Below are 22,514 nucleotides of genomic sequence, written 5' to 3'. Positions count from 1 at the left end.
TGGAAAATGTCAAGAAAAGGATACACTGGAACAGATACTCTGAATTGAGCGCCTGTTCATTTCTCAGTTTACTGCAAGGGGTACTAATAGTGGCACTGCAGTACTCTGAGTTGTTTTTTTTTTAAAGGGACACGGGACTAGTTAATAATAATAATAATAATAATAATAATAATAATAATAATAATAATAATAATAATAATAATAATAATAGAAGGTGTTTCTATCGGTACCAGTGACCGTAGAAAATGTTTTTTTACGTTCTACAGGTTCTTTGTGGGATGGGAGCAGTCTCAAATTCTGTGATTGCAGAATCTGCAATCTGATGCACAGCCTAGTAGGTGGCGCTGAAACACCTCAGTCTTGGCGTTAGCCTTCGAAGAAGAAGAAGCTAGCGCTTGTGAAGAAGAAGGAGGAGGAAGTGTTGATTGTTTTGTTTTTCTTTAACTTTTGGCTGTGAAACGATAAGGTAAGATATTACATTATTACCTTAATGTACGATATTCATAATTTTGGATACACTCTATAGCGACATTTACCTAATCTGGAGAGTTAGTCTGGAAACTTACAGCAAGCGATTTTGTAACGCCTTTTTGTTACGTTGCTAAGCTAACGATTGCTAACTTTAGCCTGAGGTGAATTTTTCAGTCATCTGAGGAACTAGCTCAGCGGTCAAGCAGTAAAAAGCGGATTTATTATCGTCTCAGAATCAGCGGAAGAGCGTGTTTTAAATGTCTGTATAACAAGCATTCCTTTATTTGTAAAAAAAAAAAAAAAAAATTCTTTTTGGATGCTGGACAGTGCTAGTCCAGCACTGTAATCTGTTTTGTTTTCTTTCTGTGTGCAGGAACGTACAATATCACTATGAACCTGGAGCGACTGCCCAATGAGGAGAAGCTCAGCCTTTGCCGAAAATATTATCTAGGTGAGAGTATTAATATTAATCCTCATGTTCCTTTTTTATACAGTTGTACCTCCTATTCCTGTTTTATTTATTCTAGGTTAGTTACACTGGCTGTGAGTCCTTTTTTTCCAGTTAAGGCCAAATTTTGAACTAATGCGCCTAAAAATATTTCAGTGGTTAGTAAATGATTAGTTCTGTCAAATATTTTTATTTATTTCTCCAGGTGGCTTTGCGTTTCTCCCCTTCCTGTGGCTTGTCAATGTTGTTTGGTTTTTTCGGGAGGCCTTCTTAAAGCCAGCCTACACTGAACAGCTACAGATAAAAGCATGTGAGTTTCAGAACCTTTTAAAAATGTATTTAGTATTCAGTTTTGCACTCTGTATTCAGTCTTGTAGTTTTTTGTCAGTAGCTGTTCTTTGGATGTCACTTTTGTAGGATTAAATTTGTTTCCTCAATAAACATTCAGTCATGACATATGATATTGACAAAGGTTGTCAGTGTGAATTCCATGTTCATTTTACATGCTTGCACATTACCAAGTGTGTCTTCATCCTATTTAAAGAGTTTTGGGTAATACTGCACTTTTTATAATGCTTGAGAAAATGAAATAGTTTGTTTTTGTAGGAAAAGTTGACCAAGTAACTTTTTAGATCTGGTTGTTTTTTTTGTTTTGTTTTTACAGAAGTTGTATTCATCAATATACATGATCTCTTACCTAAAAGGGGAAAAAAGGATTTTAAAAATAAATTAGTTTTTAATAATATAGTAAGTACTTTTGCTATATTTATACAAATATAATTCTTATGATAATGTGGCCTTGTATAGAATAATTTGGGCTTAAATTCTAATTTTCTGATAAGAACTTGAGAAAGGTTTTACCCACTTTTTTTTTTAAAAACACTGCCCTATAACCATGTACGTATTGTTTGTTTTTAAAGCAATGCTTTAAGCAGCCAACTTGATACTGTACTGTGTTGTTTTGACCACTGTTGGACAGTAACTAATTTTATTGCTTGTTTTTCTGTCTGTCCGTCTAGATGTGAAGCGTTCGGCACTAGGGTTACTGTTATGGGTAGCAGTGCTCACCACGTGGATCACCATATACCAACACTTCAGAGCAGAGTGGGGGGAGGTGGGAGATTACCTCTCCTTTACCATTCCCCTAGGTATCCCTTGAGGTTGTTTTTTTTTTTCCCCCTCATTTCAACTGATTAGTCTTTTCAGTAAAACTAATGATCCACTGTAATGGGCCAAATTTTTTTTCTCCCTGAACAACAGTGAATGATTTTTGGCAGTTGTTTTCCTGGGTCAACTAAATCCAACTAAATGGAAGAGTAAATGTTACCTATCTTCACAAGATAAACAATGTAGGACCCAAAACCATTTCTGTGCTCACCAAGACATTTGAGTAAGTTATTTGGCTTTAGAGAAGGGTAATTCATCTTTTGAAATAGGCAATGTTTATGATCATGGAAATTTTGTAATGATAAGATAATGAACAACTCACTAATGTTTTTGGTTTTTTGTCTTTGAACTGTTTATTGTGCTATGGTATGATTGTGCACTATTTTTACTTCTGTGTGAATAAATAAAAAGTGTCCACAATGCTGCCAAGTTACAATCTTACTCAGTTGAATTTGGAAGTTGTTAGAATATTGTTATACCACTAAATGCACAAACCTGTATAGTTGTGTTTTGTTTTTTTGTCATATGTGATCAGTGAACTGTTTTGTCTCCTTATAGAATGTATATACCTCTCATTGTCACATATGCCAAATCTCCCAAAGCCCAGACGACCACTGGCGCCTGTTGTGAAATCCAATAAGTTAAGCCCTCCAAATGTCTCCACTTCCCTGTCATCCTTTATGAGTCATAACATTGAGAGCCAATTTTAGTCACAGTCCAAGCTTAAATGACACTGCTAACAGGGGGAAACGCGGCAACCATATATGACAGTTGGCTTCACTGAACTGCACTAAAAACAAAAAGCATTAACACAGAGGGTAGACTAAGTAAAGCAGGCAGTCCATTTATAAAACTGACTCATTAAATCTGATGTATTAGGACTGAAGTGGTTGAAAAGAACTAGTAAGTAGGTAAAATGTATTTATTCAGCACTTTTCACAGGTAAAAATGTTTCACATTAAAAAACCAGAAATAAAAATAAAATAATAATATAAAACAATAAAATGAAAACATAAAGCAACAAGTTCATTAAAAGATTGTCTGTATAGAAATGTCTTCAGCTGCTTTTTAAAAGAGTCAGTGGAGTCTGTACAGACGGTGGAAGAGAATCCCACAACCTCTGTGCCACTGCCTGCAAAGCCCGATCACCACGAATTTTGAAACTAGTACATGTGACCTACAGCAACCTCTGACCTGAAGACCTAAGTGTTTGGGAAGAAGAACGAGCTTTCAACAGGTCAGAGATATACCGGGGAGCTGACTATGTAGAGCTAAAAGTTAAGTTAAAACGAAAATTTTAAAGTGAAATCTAAAATTTTACTGGCAGTCAATAAAAATAAGCCAAAACTCGAGTAATATGCAATCTAAATGTATTTTATGATGTCTACATTATATTGCTAAAGGTCTAAAAAACCTCATAACTATGGGGAAGGACAGTGGTTTACTGGTAGTACACGTGCTGTAGCATGTGTTTAGCACGCCCCTGCTGTCACTGTCCGTCTGGTGTCAACCAACAAGGGTTAACGTCGTCTTTTGAATTTATTTTTGGACAAACCTTCCTTGACAACCAACCTTAGGCATACAGCTCTTAACAGCTTTGATAATTACACATGAATAGTCCGCGTTGGTGCCACTGACCGTGTAAAAAGGCTGCATGCTGTAACTTTGATAATGGCCAATAACAACGTTAATTAACAATAAGCCTGCAACAGCTGTGTCACTCTCAAAATAATAGGCCTACACGTTTATCTGTGACCATGCCGGAACACCCAAGGGTACGCAGTCCAGAACATAACAGAAGCAAGGTGTCCCAGGATGAATTCCCAACTTATTATGCAACTCCACTATAAAACACGCGGCACGCAACAAGTCAGTCTCATCCAGGAGCCGAGAGAGGAGAGAAGCACAGAGAACACAAGCGCTGTAACTAGAGCTCTTCTTTCCACTCCAGAGAATTTAAGCAAAGGTAACTGCTCAGTGCTTTATGTCTTGTAGCCTCGGGTGCTGTAGGCTTAACTGCTGTTTAGTCAGCTCTTGATTTTTCAAACTTTGTGCCTACTAGAAATGGACTTCATCCTGCCACCCACTATGCCAGCTGGTGGTATCCCCTGGGAGAAGGTTTTACCACCTCTTATTCCACGGCTCAACGGGACTTATGGACAATATAATTGGTCCCCAAAATTAATCATTCCAGAGACTGATAATGCCAGCGCTGCAGAGGTAGGTCACTGAATTTATTTACATTTTATACTAACATATGTTAGTATAAATTGTCCATGGTTCTCATTTTAACTCATTTTACACTGTGAACCACATACCCACTTAAGGTCAGGCTGTGGTGTAAAACCTTTGAAACTCCCCTTTCTGTCAATGTAAAGAGGTTTAACCAGCAGATATCCCTGATTTATCTTAGTATAAGAAAAAAAAAGAATTTAAACAATACATCTGATAAAGAAATCCTGCTGTAGTAAATGTAAGACATCTGTCATCAAGGCTCTTAAATTGTAAAAATTTAATGTGTAAAATTACAGAAAGAGTCCTGGTTGCTCATTGCACAGACTGTCCTGTAATAGTAACACTTTTTGCTTATTCATAGATTTATTTATTTTTAATACTTTAGTGGAGAAATAATGGCCACGGGGGAGGTATTTATCAGGAGTAAAAGCTGTTAAACCACCAAAAATACAGGTAAAAGTACACAAAAAAAAGTGTCCCCTCCACATTTTCAAAAGAAGTTCAGCGGATCAGACTGGAGTCTTTGTCAGGCCAATTCTGGCCCCTGGACATGTTTGACAACCCCTGGCTTAAAGTAAAAGGGAAAAAAAGGAGTCCTTTACATTTTTCTGAGCTTTCAGTCAGATCCACGTCTTATTGAAAAGGTGTTTTCAGTTTCCCCACACCGAAATATGGTTAAGGATATCTACTGAGTGCAGGCTGCTGTAAGGAACTTTATGTCTTGTTTAATCATGCAGAAGTGTTGACTCCTGTTGTTAGGTAACCTGTGATGACAGCGGATTTACAGTTCAAGTTGATGTGAAACATTTCAACCCAGAGGACCTGATCGTCAAAGTCATAGGAGACTTTGTAGAAGTGCAAGGAAAGCATGAAGAGAGAAAGGTTGGTATGCTGAGGTACATGGATATTTTTTCTCTATTTTTGTGCTACACATCTCACTTCTCATCTCTTTTGTGTTAGAAGGACGGTCCTGGATTTACAACACGGCAGTTTAACCGTCGCTACCGCATTCCAAAGAGAGTGGACATCATGGCTTTGGAGTCAGCGGTCTCTCCAGATGGGATCCTTATCATATCTGCACCTATGCTGCAAACTCAGAGCTACACACCTCTTACTTAAATTGCATTAACAGATGACACTAAAACCTCTGCCATCCTTACCGTACACAAAAATAAATCAGCGGAAGCCTTTATGGTCACACTGACAAAAATGGCAATAACTTCAAGCTCCTGCACTCCCAGCAGAACTTGGTATGTGCCAAAACACACATCTGCTCTGTTCCTGGCACAGTTCTAACGTTCCCTGCACTCCAAGGTTTGTATATAGTGCTCTGCTAATACTCAATGTTACATAATGTTTCAAGTAACCACTCTACTTTGTAAATATTCTCTGTTAGCATTTCCAACTCCTGCTTTTTGTGTGCAACTTTTGTACATGCACAGTGTTGTGAATAATAATCCACCGAGACACATCTCCAACCTTTATTGTAGAAAAATGTCCTCAAAAATATAAATTAACTTTATTTCTTTATAAAATAAAAAATAAATAAATGTGACTACACAAACTGTCTCTTGATGTTCTTCAAGTAACTTGTTGCTCTTCCACAAATTCATTTAAGATGGAGTCCACCTCACTAACAAAAAAACAAACAAACAAAACAACAACAACAACAACATAAAAAAAAAAATCATTCTTTTTCTGGCAATCGACTCTATTTACATGACTGTCAATTGATTCCAATAGATTATAAGAAAAAATTAATGCTAGAAATATAAACAGGAAAGGATTCTAATCATTACAGTAATGGTGATAATCTAATTCAGTTTTACCTGATCTGCTCCTTCACCCATTTTCTCTGTTTGCGAAGAACTTGTAACAAAGGATCATCTCCAAACTCTTTTTCATCCGAATCTAAAACAAAAAGTTTAATCTGAGTGAGAGGACAGATACTACAATATTATAAGCTTATGCTTAAAAAAGGATTGAGATAACAGGTTTTTTTCTATGTTAATTCCCATAACACAAAAAAAAGAAACACCAACAAAAAAAAAACTGTTGTAGGGTTTTTGAACTAAAAAGTTAAAATATGGGAAAAAGCATCTATTTACGTAATCACCGCAGCTGTTTACGGGCTAAAGACTGGTGCCTTTTGCCACCATAAGCTTACCTTCGGCCTCTTGCAGCAGCTGTGAAATGACCTCCATAGAGTTCAGGGCATTTCTTGGAGGAATTGGCGGTGGTGAAGGTGCAGAGACGGTGCAGGAAGGAGAATCAGATGAAACAGGAATCTTTTTTGGAGAAGAGGAATCCACCGTAGGAAACAGTACCTCTGAAACTACCTGTTAAGGTCAAATGAAAACACCCCAGTTAATGCATATTAATTACCTTGATCACATTGAACCTTATGACTAGTGTGGCATCTAAAAAAGATGTGCGGACATGCATAGTGAAGGTAGACCTGTAATTATATTCAATAAAAACTTGTGTGTATTTTATTTAAATATTTCATATGCAGTCTTCTAAAGACCAGATCTGTCGGTGGCCTTTACAAATGATTAATTAAGATTTGTAAACAATCATAAATTGCCAAAGTCTGAGAACAAACACACAGCTTTCTTTCACTTTATCAAATATACTGCAGAGATGTCACAAATGTGGGAGAAGAGAAAAACCAGAAAAGACCAAATATGCACACAGCCTCCGTGGCTTCAAATAAAGAAATAACACTGAACATTTGCATGTTTACCTGTCCTAATGCATTGCGGATAGGAGATGGTGGTGGTTCATGATCACCAGCACAGCTTTCACTGGGAAGCTCTTGTCTTCTCTCTGGTTGCTGCTGCTCTTTACATGATGTGACCTTTTTGGGAAGCTTTTGATGTAATGAATTCCTGTTTGTGAAGAATAAATCCCACAAAATGTTAACGGTATCAAACACATATTTTTTTATCACTAAGACTTTTAAACAGTGCCCATATTTCAATAATTTACCTTGCTGATTTCTTTTGCTGTCTAGCAACTGCTGCTTCCTCCTTCCCATTTACCTCTGATTGCTTCATCCCCATTTTCTTTTTCTTGTTCTTCTCAAACATTTTTTGGTGATCAGGCCACTCTCTCTCAGATGGCGCAGGTAGAGTGAGTGACACGCGTTCACAAAGAGTTAATTCTCCAAGGCTTTCAGGGACTTGGGTCTTTTTGTGAAGAACTTTGGTTTGTGACTCGTCTAACCTTTGTGAAATGCTCTGGTGCACTTTGGCATGAGATGACTGGATGGGACATGGCAAGACGTCACAGAGAAAATGCATGTGGGAAGGAACATGGGCAATGCTCTGCAGCTGAGGGACTGAACCAGAAACATTGATGGTGGGGAATAGCGAAGGGCCTGGAGCTGGGGGACAGAACCTCTGGGCCTCAGTGGTTTCTGGCTGGGCAGCAGTGATGTGTGAATGAGTATCTCTTTGTGAGAATTGAGGGGGTTGGGTACCCTGCTGTTCCTGAAGAGCAAATTAATGTTATTCTGTAAATTTGTGCAAAGAATATGGATAATGTAACAAACAGTTTGATTCCAACCTTGTAAGCTTGTTCACTGATGGAGGGATAGCTTAACCTCATGGACTGCCAACCAAATGCATGAGGACTGGAGGCTTGCACAGACAGGGGCCTCTCTCTGGCTTGTTCCATTTTCCTCCTTAAACGCCACTGGAACAATATGTCTTCCTCTGGACGGGTAGGAGGCACCAAAGAAGGCATGACAGATTTTTGGAAGGACACACCATGAGCTGAGTCTGAGCTGGCCTTTGCTGTAAATGTTAACACACAGTTTAAAACACAGCAGCACGCAAAATAGAATCTGTCTATAAATAACAAAAGGTATTCTAGTCCACACTCTTCCCCTACCAGTAGTATTTTTGAATAAACTGGGAATCAAAGGTTGCTTCACTGGCTCATCTGTACTGATGGGAGAGGAGAAATCTGAGCATCCCAGCCCCTCTGAGCTGACAGGGACAGATCCATCACTCACAGAACATTCACTGTTAGAAAAAAAAAAAGTTACTACAACTGAAGCCATTTATCTTTAATATTGCTCAACGGTTTTCATACCCCCTCAGAAGAAGTCTGCTGGCCTTTTCTTGAAGGTGCAGGATCTCCCTGTCATCAAATTCACCCTGTGATGTGTCGGACAAAAGCTGGGAAACAAAAAACATGTTTTTTCATATAAAGACTTGCAATACCGTGTAAATAAATCCTCCCAAATAAATAAACACGTTTGCAGGATTTTAATTAAAAGGGTGATGCATTTGTTCTTAGCAGGCTGAACAACGTGTCAAATCTGGTTGCATAAACGGCGACTTCCCAGGCATTTAATAAACACATAGACTTCCAAATGGAGTGTGGTGCTGAAATGGAAATGTTTATATGCAAACTTAGTCAGAATAAAGTGTTGCTTCTGCAGACAATCAGAATCCCAGGCACTTTGGACATGTGTGGTGTAAATCAAGGGACAATGTAAACCCTATAATCCACTGTGACAGCATACACAAACAATAAAAACTGAATAATTGGTGGTGCCTTTCCCCCCATCTTATGGATCTGTTATTTTTTTTCAAGAAACAGAAGCAGATTTGCTACAAAAATTGATACATTATGGCTTATTTCTTCTTAGCTTATAAATACAACTCACACTATTGGATCCTCTGTAGGGAGAAGGGGATCTGTTATGGTCACGCCGTGCAGATGGATCATAAAGAGCAGCATCCTGGTCCTCTTTCAGAAGTTGGATAACATCTTTTCAGAGAAATGCAGTACACAGAAGGATTCGATAGAATTAAGCAGCTGGTAACGGGGAATAAAATACACCAATGACTGTAAATATAGTGCACCTTCGTCTGTTGTTTTAGTTGGTGTTGAACTGCTGAGAGATGAATGTGACATCCACCAAAAAGGTGCCTGCTCTTCTCCACTGGCAGAGGCCACCTGATGGCGCTCCTCTCGACTCTGTGGCTGACCATGGCGAAAACGCTCTACATATCTGACAAAGCAAAGGTCAGATTTAGTTAAAAGAAGTCACATGCAAAATGAAATAAAAATAATCTGGGTCACTATGACATTGTCATCTAATCATGAAAAATTGTCACTGTGAAACTATTTTTTAGTTGTGTTTAAGAAAATTACAGAAGGCATTAAAACATACTTTGCCAGCAAAGAATCCTCCTGGCATCCTTGAACTTGGGAAACACTGGAATTCCCCCTTTTTCCAGATTTTTTGGGTTCGTCCATGTCAGATAAGGCAGTATGTCTATCAGGAGAGAATTCAAAGACAGTGGAGGCCTGGGAGTCTTTAAGAACAGGTTGTCCATCAATGGAGGAAAAACGGTAATGCTTCTTAGACAGCTGCTGGCTGTCTTGGTTTAGGTTATGTAACTTTGTTCTGGATTGCTGGTTTAAACGTACAGGACTTAGTGTCTGCAAGAAGAACTAGATAGATAGATAGATAGATAGATAGATAGATAGATAGATAGATAGATAGATAGATAGATAGATCAATGAAAATCTGTTTTTCTTGCAGTATATTAAGCGTTTTTGAAAATAAAACATACAGTTTTTTTCTCTTTCTTTGAAAGGGGTTGGTTGCTGGATGGGTGGTAGTGTGCCGTCCTCACTTTCGGTGCTGGTGGGAAGGGATTCTGCTTTGTGAGCACAGGTCCACTGTAAGAAGAACACATATTACCAAATATAACTTCTTCTGTTTAGGGTGCTACAAAATGTGTCATTAGATCCTCACCTGGAATTCATAGCAACCTTTGGAGGTGACCGATGAGACATCAACGACCACAAGAAAGCACACACAGTTTCAACGTGGGCTTGGTTTATCTCGGGCACCCCAAATCATATCTGGACTGAGGTGTTAATCTGAGTGGGTTACTTAGCTAACAAAAAGACGATGCCCCCATTACTAAACTCTTCCGAGTTTACTTGTCTACACACAAAGTTACTTCAAATGCCAGAAATTCCCTTTAAGAATATAAATTACGCTTCTCCGTTAGCCTCTATGAACATCTATTTATCATTCAAATTTCACGTTCTGACTAAAAACATAGTAACTTCGCGTTTATTTTACAAACCCACCACATTCTCGATGAAAGTGGAAGAGAGCTTTTGTTGTGTATCCCGAACGTTATTTACTACACGACATACAGCCAATAGGGAACGAATTAAAAATGATTGATATAACATTTGACCAATCATATAGGCGGCCCGGTTTGCACAGGCACCAATCAGCTAATAGGAAATTGGAAGCGCGCGGAAGAGGAAAGTCTAGTAAGGGTATGCGTTTGTCAAAAATAAGCTAAGTTAGCAACAGTAGTTTGGCCATTACTCCACAAACCTTGGTATAAATCATAAACGACTATTGTGCTGTATCTTTCTATTAACTATATGGAAGTCGATAGGGATAACCGTTATTTGCTTAATGGTTTTAATAGCTAAACGTAAATAACGTTATATAGCTTAACTGTTAACCAGTGGTTACGGCTAATGCAGCTAACTGTTTGTAAACGGTACTACACAGCTAGCTTGGCTAACGGCGCCGTTAGCAAGGAATCAAACATAATTTATTGTAAATCTAAATAATCGAAACAGGAAAAGAGTGCTTTTAAAAGTCCGTCAGTTCCCACGGGGTGTTTATAGAAAGGCGGACACAATGCAACACGTCAAGATCAAGACGGAAAGGCCAGGTACCAGCAGCTGTCAATATTTCCTTTCCTTTTCCGTTTCAGATTTTCCAAATTTTTGTGTGGTATAAATTCTTGTGATTGTTTTGGAGTACATTCGCTTGTAAGCTTGAGTGGTTCGGATTATACAGGATTATACAGGATTCTTAAAAGCTAAGTAATACAGGTGGCGAGTGAGTATTGTTGTTGTCATTAATTATTTCATTATTACTTTTGCAGACTTAGACGGGGCTGGTGCACGCAGCAAATTAGAAGCTGTCTTAAAGGGACTGGTAGAGAAGAGTGAAAATGAAAGGTTAGCAAAATTAATTGTTTTGCATATAATTATTACAGAATCGATTTATTCTTAATAACAAAACTAATATAAAGATGTTTTCAGCAGAGAACAAAATGAAGGTGACCCAGGAAAATTGTCAGCAGACTCTTTGAACAAGTATGGACCAGTGATTTTGGTTTTATTTAGTTTTTAATGATCTGCTAATATAATATTTTACAATTGGGTGTGCTGATTCAATGATTTATTTTTTAATTGCAATTTATGCATATTCCACCTGTTGTCTCTAGGGATTTATCGCCAACATCGGCTGGAAAAAGGCAAGTGTTTATGTTTTAATTAAACTCGACTTGTCAGTAACTTTTTTCTATTTAGTAAGTAAAATTTTATTTATATAGCACCTTCCAAAACAAAGATCACAAAGTGCTTCACAAAGAAATACCAGGGCATTCAAAACAGGGTATATTTAGACTTTTTTTTTATCTGTTTGTCTGGAAATGAAAATATAATTTTACGTAAATTGTATGAGAAATTACTTTGAATCTCTTTTAAGCTCCAAAAATATATTTCTTAAAAAAACATTTCTTTTGCAGACCGTCGGCTCGATTTCCACAGCACCGGAGAAAGAAGCGAAAAGAGATGGATGAGAGCATTCCAGAAAGCAATCAGCATAAGCAAAGTAAATGAATGAAAAATGATTGGAATTTTTCTTTGATGTACCTTGGTTACTGTGTAACCATCTTGTCTGTTGCACTTGTGACCATTTTCTTACCTTTAATTAATTTTTCTCTTGTTCTGCCTTTACTAGATGCTTACGTTATTAAGTTGTTTGACCGCAGTGTAGATCTGGCTCAGTTCAACACCGCCACCCCACTGTATCCTATCTGCCGTGCATGGATGAGGAATAATCCTTCCGTTCGAGAACCAGCTGCTTCCCCCAGCTCCCCACAGGGCATGGTAGAGGAAGAGGTGGGGTCATAAATGGATAAGATGCTGGAGGTTTTATTCAAATGTGCAACCAACAAATGCACAAAAAAACACAGGGGCACATTGATTTAAATTTAAACTTATCTCTTACATCTACGGTAACTTAAAATGAGGTCTTTTAAATTTTGCTAATGTGGAACTTTGCAGGGTAGAATGTAAGGGCCCTTTCGCATAGGATGTGGCACGTGCAGCTCTGCGCTCTTAACCCCATTCATTTCTATTGCTTGCGCCACACATTAACGTTGTACCGCTGTGCCAACCAAAGCTCTGAGCAAAGCACAGCCCAAGCGTGCCAGCGAGGGGTACTCATGCATGCAGCGATCAAAGTTCAAACAAGTTGGACTTTGACCACTGCGTGTTGTGACTTACCTTCACGTGACCAATAGAAACGATGCCTACAGATGCTCTAAGTTTAACCAAATAATGAAGGGAAACATTCTGTGCGTATCTGAGTTCTGTGAATTTTTTGGCACAGGTTTATGTGCATATATAGTGATCTATAGAGCCTTTGAGTAAGTAATTCATTTCAACGACTCTGGGAGCCTAAGAGGAAAGCAGTGTTGAGGAAACGACACACTCTTCACTAGTAGGAGAGTTACAAAGCTTGTTCTGACGATATGTCAGAGACAAGTCAGAGACATACATGTTTTGAAATGAAAAGGAGCAGACGCATCTAGTGTATGTAGAGCGGCCACAAAAGATGACACACAATCAGGGCGCAGTAACCAGTGCAACACATATTTGGGGTCCTTCGCTCTAGTTAGCGGTTAGCACAGGTCATGCCACATCTACTATTAAAGGGTCTTATCTCTTTTGCAGTCTCATAATTTGATTATTATTAATATTTCACAAGGTCTAATGTAATTAAATTAATTGTTTTCAAAGTAACTGCAGTACGCTGTGTGCCAAACTATTGTCTCCTTTTGTTTTCCCTAGTGCAAATGTAACTGACTTGTTACACATGTTTCAATCAACGTTATCTGAATAAGACATAATGAAACTGTTTTTAATGGACGATCCCTACAGTGACAATATTTTTGAGTGAGGTTGTTTGTGAGAGGAAATGGTGCATAAAATGTATTTGAAACCTGATTGAATCTGATTGTGTACTCGTACTTTTGTTTTAGTCAATGCCTCCCCAAAAACAAAATGGCATGTTATGGCATCAATAAGTATTGTTATTGGAAATAAGCGTTTAGCAGTAATCTTTTTTTTTTTTGCCCTAGGTTACAGACACAATCAACGGTAAAGGTCAGAATGTGTACCGACTTCCTCCTCCGACCGCCTGTCCAGTCAACTCCTCTGGTGAACCCATCAATCTCAGGATCCCGCCTACTGAAAAACCAACTGTTACCAAGGTTCTTGTATAATATGCCTTTCACCAAAGTTATTATTGCATTGTGATTTGTTTAATTTTACAGATCTGTTCATACATGAAGGTCTTCAGGTAGTAAGACAAAACCATGAATTTTAACTACCTCTCTTTTCACAGTTGACAGATGTTGCTGTGTCAGGTTCTCTCATATGTGACCACATGGAACGTTGGAAAAAGATAAGGCAAAAGTATGTTTTTCTTGAAAAGTCATTTATGACAAAAAATAATATGTTCTTGGTTTGAAATGATTTAGCCACACACTGTAAACAACTAACTTTGTTCAAGGCTTCACCTCTGGACGTACTTATTCAGATGTTATTAATTTCACCAACTCTTTAGGGAGAAAGGGGTGTAACACTAATGACCAGGTACAAATGAGTGAAGGCAAACGTCAAATCTTTTAATGGATAATGAAAAGTTTTTACAGTGTGATTTACCACAAGAGGACAGCAACAGGCTGAATAGAGCTAACAAAGAAATGAATAAATGAGGCTATGAGCTGTTTTGACTAACTGTGGAAATCCAAATTATAAGATTAATAGATTATGTAATACATGTTTAAAATAATAAATTAATATTTAATCGTCTAAACATAAACATAAATAGCATTTTTTTTTTAAACAAAAAACTTTTTTCCTTGTTATGTCAAGGTGTCAGCTCAGCATAGAGCTGTGTGTGGTACTGTGGTACAACCAATGTGCCTGTGAAGTAAAACTGCCTCACAAAAACAACATTTGTCAATAACAGACAGTGTAGTTATTCTATGCATTTTTTTAATATAAAGGATTTTAAGTATTCCTGAAAGACACCTATATGTTAACTGATCATATTTGGGCTCAAACAGGTGGATTTGTGAAGTTAGTCATTGCACCTTTCACAGTTTGATTTCACAGCTTGTGCAAAGCCAGCCAATCAGCATGTTCAGTGACTCTAGAAAGTCAAAAGAAAGAAAGAAAAGATAAAACAAGGGCACAGGTTTTACAATAGACTGAGCCATGGATATTGAAATGTAAAAATATGACCTTCAATAATGCTCAGACTTAAAGTTCATCTGCCAGTGTTTACTCTGTTCAGTGTCTTTGGTGATTGACGAGCTGTCGTCTTGTGGGTATGAAGTAGTCTTTGTCATGGGACCCAAAATATAGCTTTGCAAAGTTTGATCCTCCATGAGTGCCACCTGCTGTTTAATAACTTTATTGAATTAAGAAGGGAGACTAAACAGTAAAATTTAGTATGTGCCTGTTTCATTTGGAAACAGCTGGACAAAAGGAGCGATCACAGTTGAGCAGTTGTATTAAAATTACTTCAAAAGGCTGGCTCATAAAAATTGAACATTTAGCCCACCTCTGAACTACCATTCCTCCTCCTTCTAATATTGTTATTGCTGGATGAAAACTGTGTATGAATTTTCAGTTAGAAATGTTCAAAATCAGATTTTGTTATGTAGCAAGCATCATGTATGAAAGTTTTTATGAATCTTTTAAGAAGGAAAATAATATAATTTCAGTTTATTTCAAGGAAAAGGTAAAAGGTGCACAATTGAACTATTTCTTTTTTCTTTTCTTTTTTTCCATAGATGGAAGGAGTGCTCCAACAAGAATCAATTAAGATACAGTGAGAGCATAAAGGTCCTTAAGGAAATGAAGGAGCTCTATGATCACTGACTGGCTACTCTGTAGCTCTCCAGTACAGAGAGGACTTTGTTGGAAAGAAGCAGTCAGTGCTTGAATGCACCTGTTTCTACACAGTCTGACTCATAGAAAAGCGTGTACATTTTTTTTATTTTTTATTAATTTGTAAAAATCTAGTGGATACATCTAACTGTTTCATCAGTAGTACTTTCCAGACACAATGACTTGTAAAATCTCAAGATTAATGAAATGTGTATTAAAGTGCTTTAATATAAATCTCTTCCACTTTTGGTTTTACTTCTTTAATCTTGGCATGTGTTAACGAGCATCCTGCAGGTAATGAGGTATATATCATGACTCATTCTTTCATTTGTATTCACGTCACACTTATAATAGTCATTGATGAAGTACCAAAACCTGCTTATGTCTTAAAATTTGCATGTCATTTTGTATAGAGTAAAATACACAACTGTGCAAAATTCTTGAGCCACTTTTCATAACTTTATATTTTGGACTCTCTTAGGCAAGCTTTCTTGTCATTTCTTTAAGTAGTCTCCAGGTGTAGTTCTCCAGGCTTCTTGAAGAACATTCAAAGCTCTACTTGGGATGTTAGCTGTCTTTTTCATCTGTTCACTGTCAAGATGATCCCACATTGCTTCAATATTGTTGAGATCTGAGTTCTGGTGAGGCCAGTTCCAGTGCCAACAGTTTTTTTTCTATCCAGGTATGCTTTTACTGATACTTTTATCATGCTGAAAAATAACGCTATGAGAATTGCATGCTTTCCAGGTGATATTGCAAGGCGGATCAAAATTTCATGGCACATTTCTGCGTTCATGTTTCAGTTTTGACAAGATCGTCACGGCTACTGGTGGTAATGCAGCACCAAGCCATGGCGGGGCCTCCACTGTGTTTTCTATGCTGAGTGGCTAGAAACACTGTTGTGAGACTCTAGGCCCCCGTCCATGAATATTGACGACCATTTGAACATAAAATGTTCAAATTTGGATTCTTTACTTCGTAAGACCTGTTGTCACTGTTGTTGCTTTTCAGTCTAGTTCTTGTCTAATTTGGCATACCTCTGCCTTTTATCCCTACTTCCCTTCTTTAAGGACGGCTTCTGACAGCTACCCTTACACTGAGACCATTTCTGATGAAGTTTCAGTGAACAGTAGATGGATCAACTGAAGGGTCCAATACATCTCTCAGGTCCTGTGTCAGGTGTCCTGTGTCCTGCTCGATGTTTTCCACCAGTTTTTTAAAGACATGACTGTTCATCTTCTGCAAATAGCCTATTTACACCTGCCAATTCATTATTTTTTATTTTTACTTTTAAGGACAAATAATATCACATCTATAGTTCAGAATATCTTAGTTCAGAATATCTTGCCAGCTACAGTTCTTTTGCAAGACTTTGGCACTCACAAGCACAATTACAGGGACACCTGAGAGGGGTGAATGGGAAGAATAGCGTGTTTGTTCTGAATCAGTGTGGTGCTTTATTATTATGTGTTAAGCAGGTTAACCAGTTAACTAGGTTCAAGCACAAGGTTGCTTATAAGTGTGCTTGGTGTCAGTTCCCCTTTAGGCCAAAGGTCAATGATTGACTTTATAGTTCTGTCATCTGAGGCCTTGTCTTGTGGATACTTGGGTAATGTGACTAGCAATGGTGAACTGGATTATATGATGGTGAAGACTGTCTGGGCAGACCTGGAAAACCTAAATGGGAAAATTTAGGAGTGTCTGGCAGATGCCCCAGTCCATAGGGTTTTTCACTCCATGTTTAAGACCTCTATTGCAGAGCCAGCAAGCAGAGGTTGTATTTATAAAGTTATTGGTGCCTGTTGTGGTGGCAACCTAAGGATGAGATGTACTGCTAGGTACTAGTGGTTTACACTGGTCAGGGTAAAGGACGAGGATTTCTAGGCCTGGTTGACCCTTGGATCTTCTGAAGCAGCAGATGGGTAGCGAAGGGCCAAAAGGGCTGTGGTTTCTGAATTAACAGAAGTAAAAACTTGTGTGAGTAGGTCAGGAGGACTTTCAGCTTACCTCAAGGAGATTCTGACAAACTGTTGGGTTAATACCACAAGAAAAAAAGGGCTTTATTCAGGTCATGTATGGTCAGTAAGGACAGTTGCTGACAAAGACTGTGGAAAGATAACTTTGAGGAATTCCAATTCCCAATCAAGATATCCTCTATGAAGAGAGCAGAGGTTGCTGAGAAGCTCCCCAGTGGCAAGGTGCAAGGTTTGGATTGAGATTCCTCTCGGGATGCTAAAGGCTCTGGGCATTGTCGGTTCTTGAGATCACTTGTGACTTTGGTCACAAGGTGGCAGCATTGTGAAACACAGTAGTTAGAATGTGCACATTGGTCTATTCGGGGCTGGGGCATTTTTGGTCTAGGCAGCCCATCATGATTGTATTTTGTAACTTTGTAATATAGTGTGTTATTTAATTTACTTTAGTTACTGTTCTTACTGACTTGGAGCAACTGTGACCAGTGATTCCTCTGGGATTAATAAAGTACTCTGATTCTGATAGATTAAAATGAAAATTTTCCAATTTCAATTAGATTGATGAAAAGACAGTGAGGGCTTCTAGTACTACTGTTGTTGGTGCATCCCGAACAGCTAACTTCGCATAATCGGACACATTTTTCTTCATCTACTTTTAATTTTGTTTTCTTGTTTACATTTTTACTGATACCTTTTCACTTTTAAATTTTTTTTCCATCTTTATCAACTACTTCTTCCACGCTAAGTTCCGTTCTACCAGGTGTTCTACAAAGATTATATATTTATTCATATTTGTGTGTGGACTGGATCATGTGCTTGGGAGTCTTCAAAAGTTACACACACATCACTGCACACATTTGTCAAGCTTAGTTTATCTTGTGGATTATATTGTACACATTCTTCTCCTTTCTTAAAGGATGGTCCAGTGTATCTCGTGCTAAAGGAAGCAATCAAGAGAGCGATGAAGTTCATCCCACAGTAAAAATACATGCAATTAGTAGGGTTATGTTAATTGGTGGCTCTAAATTGCCCATAGGTGTGAATGTGAGTGCAAATGGTTTGTGTTAGCCCTGTGAAAGACTGGCCATATACCAACGGTGTACCCTGCCTCTGTGTGTTACAGTTCAGTATTGATTCTCTTGTTAGGCAAATGCTCTTTAAAACTCTTTTTTTTTTTAGCAAAAACATTTCAATGTTTTTTATCTTTTAGTCTTAGAGTGGTAATCAAACTGACGAGTATCTTTTTATTTACAGTGTTAAAGTGAAAAAAAGTGCAATAAGTGTTAATAAATCTATTATTACAGTGTTGGAAAGTGCTGGGAAGTAACAGAATACATGTACCAATGTTACATATTTAAATAAAAAAATATGAGTAACTGTATTCTGCTACAGTTACCATTTAAAAAGATTATAAGATTATAATTATAATACAGTTACTTTGTTGAAATAAATTGATTACACAGCGGCCTTTTCTTGTTTCATATGTTAGCCTATCCCCTCTTTAATTTTGGTAATTCCACGCTTTGTTAGAAACCCAAACAAACATGAGTAAGATGCTCTAATGTAAGCGTCCTGTTAATGTTGCCGGAGTCCGTAACACAATGGACCCGGAGCCAGCACAACAAAGCCAGCAGTGCACGGGCAGGAATGCATTCTCTACTTGGAAATTCCGACGCAATTTCACATTTAAAGAAGAAAGGGATGGGCGAAATCTGACTGTTCAATGCAAACTGTGTTTGCCAGCAACCAAGCTTCTCTCAGGGTCAAAAGACTCCAACTTAAAGACACATCTGGAAGCAAGTTCTTAAAAAAAAACAAAACTAACATTAGTTTACTGCAACTACCTTGTTTTAGTTGTGGTAGCCACCTAGTTATGAGCCACCTCAGTATCTTCGATGTAGTATTGCTGTGTGATTTATTACTATTACTGAAGGCTACTCGGCACTGAGCTAACATTATTAGTTGGCTTTAGCTGAGGTTAGTTCATAATAGACTGCAGACTGTTAGACTTGATGGATAACTTTAACAACCTGGTAGCTGCAAATAATCACGTGCAGTTCTGAAAGCAGACAAAAAGAAAACATATTACTGATACAGAAATAGTTTTCTACGCCCACCCTACTGTTGCTCATTTTATATTAATTAATTATATAAATTAATATGTTACTCATATTATATTATTTAAAAATCTAGTTGGTATTGGTATGACGAGTAGCCTTCAGTAATATTAATAAATCACACAGCAATAGTACATTCATGTAGTTGTAAAAAGCATGATAATGTATTAAACAATACAAAATATTCAGGATGTGTTATACTCTCATTGAGTAACTTAACAGAATACGTTACAAATTACATTCTGGGGCATGTATTCCGTAATCAATAGTTTAATAAATTTTTAAAAGTAACCTTCCCAACACTGGAAATGGATGCTGATACTAATAAACATGGCCTAATAAGCTCAAACATGAAAAAGTTATGTACACAAATAGAAAACTTATTAAATGTAATCTTGAAAGTCTAACAAAAATTCACATAAAAGTCACATTGGTTTTTTTAATCAATAAATTAATAATTACAACCCAAAGCTGCAGCACTTCCACATAGTTTTTCTGGTACTAAGATTGATCAGAGAAGTAGTAACTTTTCTTTCTTACACTTGAAGAGAGTACAGTGAGAGTACTCCCTGCAATAGTAAGAGCAGTTAAAAGTAAATCTGTGCTTTAACATGAAGTAACGTATTAACACAGTTCTGTGCATGAGTGCACGATTTAACTCAGTTTGATATGAAATAATGTATTTCAGTTTACATTGGCTGATGTTGAAATCTTATTCAGTGTTCGGTGTCTCCTCTGTGATCACTTTGCTTTCTGTGAAGGATTTCAAATCAGCCGTGTCCGTCCTATTTGAAGTTGCTGCAGCGTCTGACTTTTGGAAAGTCTTTAACAAAGTTAATGACATGGAGTGAGTGGACATAAATGATATGTGGTCCTCTGCCAGAGCACTCTCAAGTACAAAACATATGGACTGCCGAAGCTTCTTCATGAATTCTTCACACATGAAAACATAGAGGATGGGGTTCAGGCAGCTGTTCAGAAAAGCCAGACTCACAGTCAGAGGACCCATGATTCTAACAATGTTCCTGAGATCTGGGTTAGTTGAAGCTGGTTCTATGAAGTTGAAAACGTGGAAGGGTAACCAGCAGATGAAGAATGTAAAAATGATGGCGAAAATGATTCGACAGGATCTCTGTCGCCTTGTTCTCGGCATGCGCATTGCACGGATGCCTATGGCTACATAAGTCACAAGTATTACCAGGAATGGAATCACAAAGCCCATAAGAAAGCGAAAAGTATATAGACTCCATGTTGATTCCTTGCTTGTAAAATTATAGTGACAATAATGACTCCCATTGCTTTCTGAAACAGTGCGAAAAGTGGCATAAGGAGTGCTGCAGACCGCAGCAATCATCCAGATACCAACACATATGAGCTGAGCTTTGCAGACTGTGCGCTTGTTGTGGGCCCACACCACCACCCAGATGGACAAATAACGATCCAAACTCATCACCATCAGAGTAAAGATACTGGCAAACATGTTGACTACACTCACAAAGGTGTTGAGCTTGCACATGAATTGTCCAAAAGGCCATCGGTGACTCTGAGAGAGAGAAATGATCGAGAAAATCAGGAAGGCTGTGAAGAGAAAGTCAGCTATGGCCAGGTTGAGAAACCAAACTGTCTCCACTGTTTTCTGCATTTTGAAGCCTGTCACGTAGATAACCAAACCATTGCCCAGAGTGCCAACTATAAATATCACACAGTAGATGACAATAGAGGCTGTTTGTATGTGTCTGGAAGCTGCTTCCAGCCCAGAGGATTGATATGCAGCTGAACTGATGTTACCTAAAAACAAAACAAAAAAGTTCGTGAAATCATATCACCTTTCACCTGATGACATTTAAAAGAAATGCTAATATGTGTTTAAACGATCTCACCATTCCCCATGTTCCTTTTAGCTGAGAGAGTCTGTGTTTATTCAATGTTGAACTTGATCTTTTGCTGCTTTTATTTGCTCTTGTTACTCCTCCCCCTCAGATTATGCACCAGAGAACAGAAACACCTTTATGTTTCTCCACCACACCTCTACCCATTTTTCTAATTACGCTAAAAAGGTTGGACAAACCTTAAAAGAGTAGCATTTATTGCAGTGCATTGTGTCTATGTTACATTTTCATTTAGTAACTCTTTGAGGATTTCAACACAAGATATCAAAACAGATAGAAGCATCAGGTGAAATATCAATGCTCTGTGGAAGGTGTGAAACTTGTAATCATGTGTTTTTGTCTTTTATAGGATCCCTATTAGCTGTGCTCTAAAGTAGAGTAATCCTTCTTGCATGCATTTGCTGCAGATTTTACATGTGTTTGCACATTAGTGATAAGCAATAGTTTCGTTTATCCAGTTTTGCAGGTAGGACTCACTTATGGATCAGCATGGATTGGCTTGCTGGGACTGTGATGAAAAAAAATTCTAGTTTATTCTAACATTCGGATTTAGGTGGTTTGAAGTTCACCATAGAGTTTTGCATAGCCTTTATTTGAAGGTCAATATGACATGGTGTAGCATGCTCAACTGTGTTATCTGCGGACTATATGAAAATTCCCAGGGAGAAAGAGAAAGATAGTGGGAGTGGCTCTCTGCCCAGCAGCAACGTGGGTGGGAAAGAAACTCTAAGGTACAGGAGTTGTGTGTGTGAAGGTATAAAAGACGAGCTGCAATGTCCCAAAGACAGAGCTGTCGTGACTGTAGAACTGTGATGTTTGATTTGTGTCAGCTCTCCTGCATGCAATAATTCAAAAAGCTTGGCCACAGCTGATCATGTTGCAGACTTTATTAACAGAAAATTCCATCACAGGACCAAGAATGAAGTGGGAAGAGTCTGATGGCATATTATGTTTTTTTTTACATTTATTTATTTTATTATGATTATTTTTAGCATTTCATTTGTGTAAGCAAAACTGTGCAAATGTTCATGTAAATGTACCTGCAGTTTAGTCTAGCCTCATCCACTGATGAGGAAATGCCAGAGAAAATACTGATAGACGACAGCAGGCAAACAAGTGACACACAGTCATGGCCTGAATAAAGATGTGGTAATAAACCGTACATAAAATACTC

General features: G+C 37.9%; 5 protein-coding genes across 10 annotated transcripts; 3 read left to right on the top strand and 2 right to left on the bottom strand.

Annotated features, from left to right (window-relative positions):
* The first annotated feature begins 337 nt into the window (after window positions 1–337).
* psenen (presenilin enhancer, gamma-secretase subunit) lies at window positions 338–2,094 on the top strand. Its single transcript, XM_005943122.3, has 4 exons — window positions 338–466; window positions 845–922; window positions 1,125–1,229; window positions 1,939–2,094. The coding sequence occupies exons 2-4, from the start codon at window positions 862–864 to the stop codon at window positions 2,076–2,078; spliced, it is 306 nt and encodes a 101-aa protein (XP_005943184.1). The 5' UTR covers window positions 338–466; window positions 845–861; the 3' UTR covers window positions 2,079–2,094.
* proser3 (proline and serine rich 3) lies at window positions 2,075–10,531 on the bottom strand. 2 transcript variants are annotated; one of them, XM_005943116.3, is made up of 13 exons: window positions 10,104–10,531; window positions 9,919–10,027; window positions 9,513–9,796; window positions 9,202–9,350; window positions 9,003–9,106; window positions 8,423–8,508; window positions 8,219–8,352; window positions 7,892–8,121; window positions 7,313–7,815; window positions 7,068–7,212; window positions 6,489–6,660; window positions 6,151–6,232; window positions 2,075–5,954 (listed from the first exon to the last, which is right to left on the bottom strand). In XM_005943116.3, the coding sequence occupies exons 1-13, from the start codon at window positions 10,142–10,144 to the stop codon at window positions 5,903–5,905; spliced, it is 2,091 nt and encodes a 696-aa protein (XP_005943178.1). In that variant the 5' UTR covers window positions 10,145–10,531; the 3' UTR covers window positions 2,075–5,902. The 2 variants fall into 2 exon arrangements, with proteins under 2 accessions (XP_005943178.1, XP_005943179.1); XM_005943117.3 differs by having other exon boundaries at window positions 9,513–9,784.
* hspb6 (heat shock protein, alpha-crystallin-related, b6) lies at window positions 2,778–5,885 on the top strand. Of its 2 annotated transcripts, none has more exons than XM_005943115.3 (4): window positions 2,778–4,052; window positions 4,149–4,306; window positions 5,081–5,203; window positions 5,285–5,885. In XM_005943115.3, the coding sequence occupies exons 1-4, from the start codon at window positions 3,902–3,904 to the stop codon at window positions 5,438–5,440; spliced, it is 588 nt and encodes a 195-aa protein (XP_005943177.1). In that variant the 5' UTR covers window positions 2,778–3,901; the 3' UTR covers window positions 5,441–5,885. The 2 variants fall into 2 exon arrangements, with proteins under 2 accessions (XP_005943177.1, XP_005943176.1); XM_005943114.3 differs by having other exon boundaries at window positions 5,282–5,885.
* Window positions 10,525–17,696, top strand: lin37 (lin-37 DREAM MuvB core complex component). Of its 4 annotated transcripts, none has more exons than XM_005943118.3 (9): window positions 10,525–10,645; window positions 11,272–11,347; window positions 11,432–11,485; window positions 11,617–11,646; window positions 11,920–12,005; window positions 12,135–12,295; window positions 13,540–13,671; window positions 13,806–13,876; window positions 15,265–17,696. In XM_005943118.3, the coding sequence occupies exons 1-9, from the start codon at window positions 10,540–10,542 to the stop codon at window positions 15,350–15,352; spliced, it is 804 nt and encodes a 267-aa protein (XP_005943180.1). In that variant the 5' UTR covers window positions 10,525–10,539; the 3' UTR covers window positions 15,353–17,696. The 4 variants fall into 4 exon arrangements, with proteins under 4 accessions (XP_005943180.1, XP_005943181.1, XP_014195837.1 ...); XM_005943119.3 differs by having other exon boundaries at window positions 11,435–11,485; window positions 15,265–17,692; XM_014340351.2 differs by lacking the exon at window positions 10,525–10,645 and adding an exon at window positions 10,658–11,055 and having other exon boundaries at window positions 15,265–17,687.
* Window positions 17,697–19,642: 1,946 nt separating this feature from the next.
* Window positions 19,643–21,273, bottom strand: LOC102307607 (C3a anaphylatoxin chemotactic receptor-like; the record flags this gene model as incomplete). Its single annotated transcript, XM_014340347.2, has 1 exon — window positions 19,643–21,273. A coding segment is annotated over one exon (1,110 nt), but the record flags the coding sequence as incomplete, so codon positions are not given.
* Between the last annotated feature and the right edge of the window lie 1,241 nt (window positions 21,274–22,514).

Source organism: Haplochromis burtoni, unplaced genomic scaffold (assembly GCF_018398535.1).
Source record: "Haplochromis burtoni strain Fernald_Lab_line unplaced genomic scaffold, NCSU_Asbu1 Contig_120, whole genome shotgun sequence".
Lineage (NCBI taxonomy): Eukaryota > Metazoa > Chordata > Actinopteri > Cichliformes > Cichlidae > Haplochromis > Haplochromis burtoni.
Note: the sequence above shows the minus strand (reverse complement) of the source record. Positions and strands in the feature narration are given on the sequence as shown.

Excerpts from the sequence above, each read along its gene's own strand:
- psenen (XM_005943122.3), top strand. The coding sequence starts at position 862 with ATGAACCTGGAGCGACTGCCCAATGAGGAGAAGCTCAGCCTTTGCCGA. Across the intron at positions 923-1,124 it reads TTGCCGAAAATATTATCTAG|GTGGCTTTGCGTTTCTCCCC; the intron begins GTGAGAGTATTA and ends TTATTTCTCCAG. Across the intron at positions 1,230-1,938 it reads ACAGCTACAGATAAAAGCAT|ATGTGAAGCGTTCGGCACTA; the intron begins GTGAGTTTCAGA and ends CTGTCCGTCTAG.
- hspb6 (XM_005943114.3), top strand. The coding sequence starts at position 3,902 with ATGAATTCCCAACTTATTATGCAACTCCACTATAAAACACGCGGCACG. Across the intron at positions 4,053-4,148 it reads TCCAGAGAATTTAAGCAAAG|AAATGGACTTCATCCTGCCA; the intron begins GTAACTGCTCAG and ends TGTGCCTACTAG. Across the intron at positions 5,204-5,281 it reads GAAAGCATGAAGAGAGAAAG|AAGGACGGTCCTGGATTTAC; the intron begins GTTGGTATGCTG and ends CTTTTGTGTTAG.
- proser3 (XM_005943116.3), bottom strand. The coding sequence starts at position 10,144 with ATGTCTCATCGGTCACCTCCAAAGGTTGCTATGAATTCCAG. Across the intron at positions 9,107-9,201 it reads AACTAAAACAACAGACGAAG|ATGTTATCCAACTTCTGAAA; the intron begins GTGCACTATATT and ends TTCTCTGAAAAG. Across the intron at positions 8,509-9,002 it reads CCTACAGAGGATCCAATAGT|CTTTTGTCCGACACATCACA; the intron begins GTGAGTTGTATT and ends TTTGTTTCCCAG.
- lin37 (XM_005943118.3), top strand. The coding sequence starts at position 10,540 with ATGATTGATATAACATTTGACCAATCATATAGGCGGCCCGGTTTGCAC. Across the intron at positions 11,348-11,431 it reads GAGAAGAGTGAAAATGAAAG|CAGAGAACAAAATGAAGGTG; the intron begins GTTAGCAAAATT and ends AGATGTTTTCAG. Across the intron at positions 12,006-12,134 it reads AAGCAATCAGCATAAGCAAA|ATGCTTACGTTATTAAGTTG; the intron begins GTAAATGAATGA and ends TGCCTTTACTAG.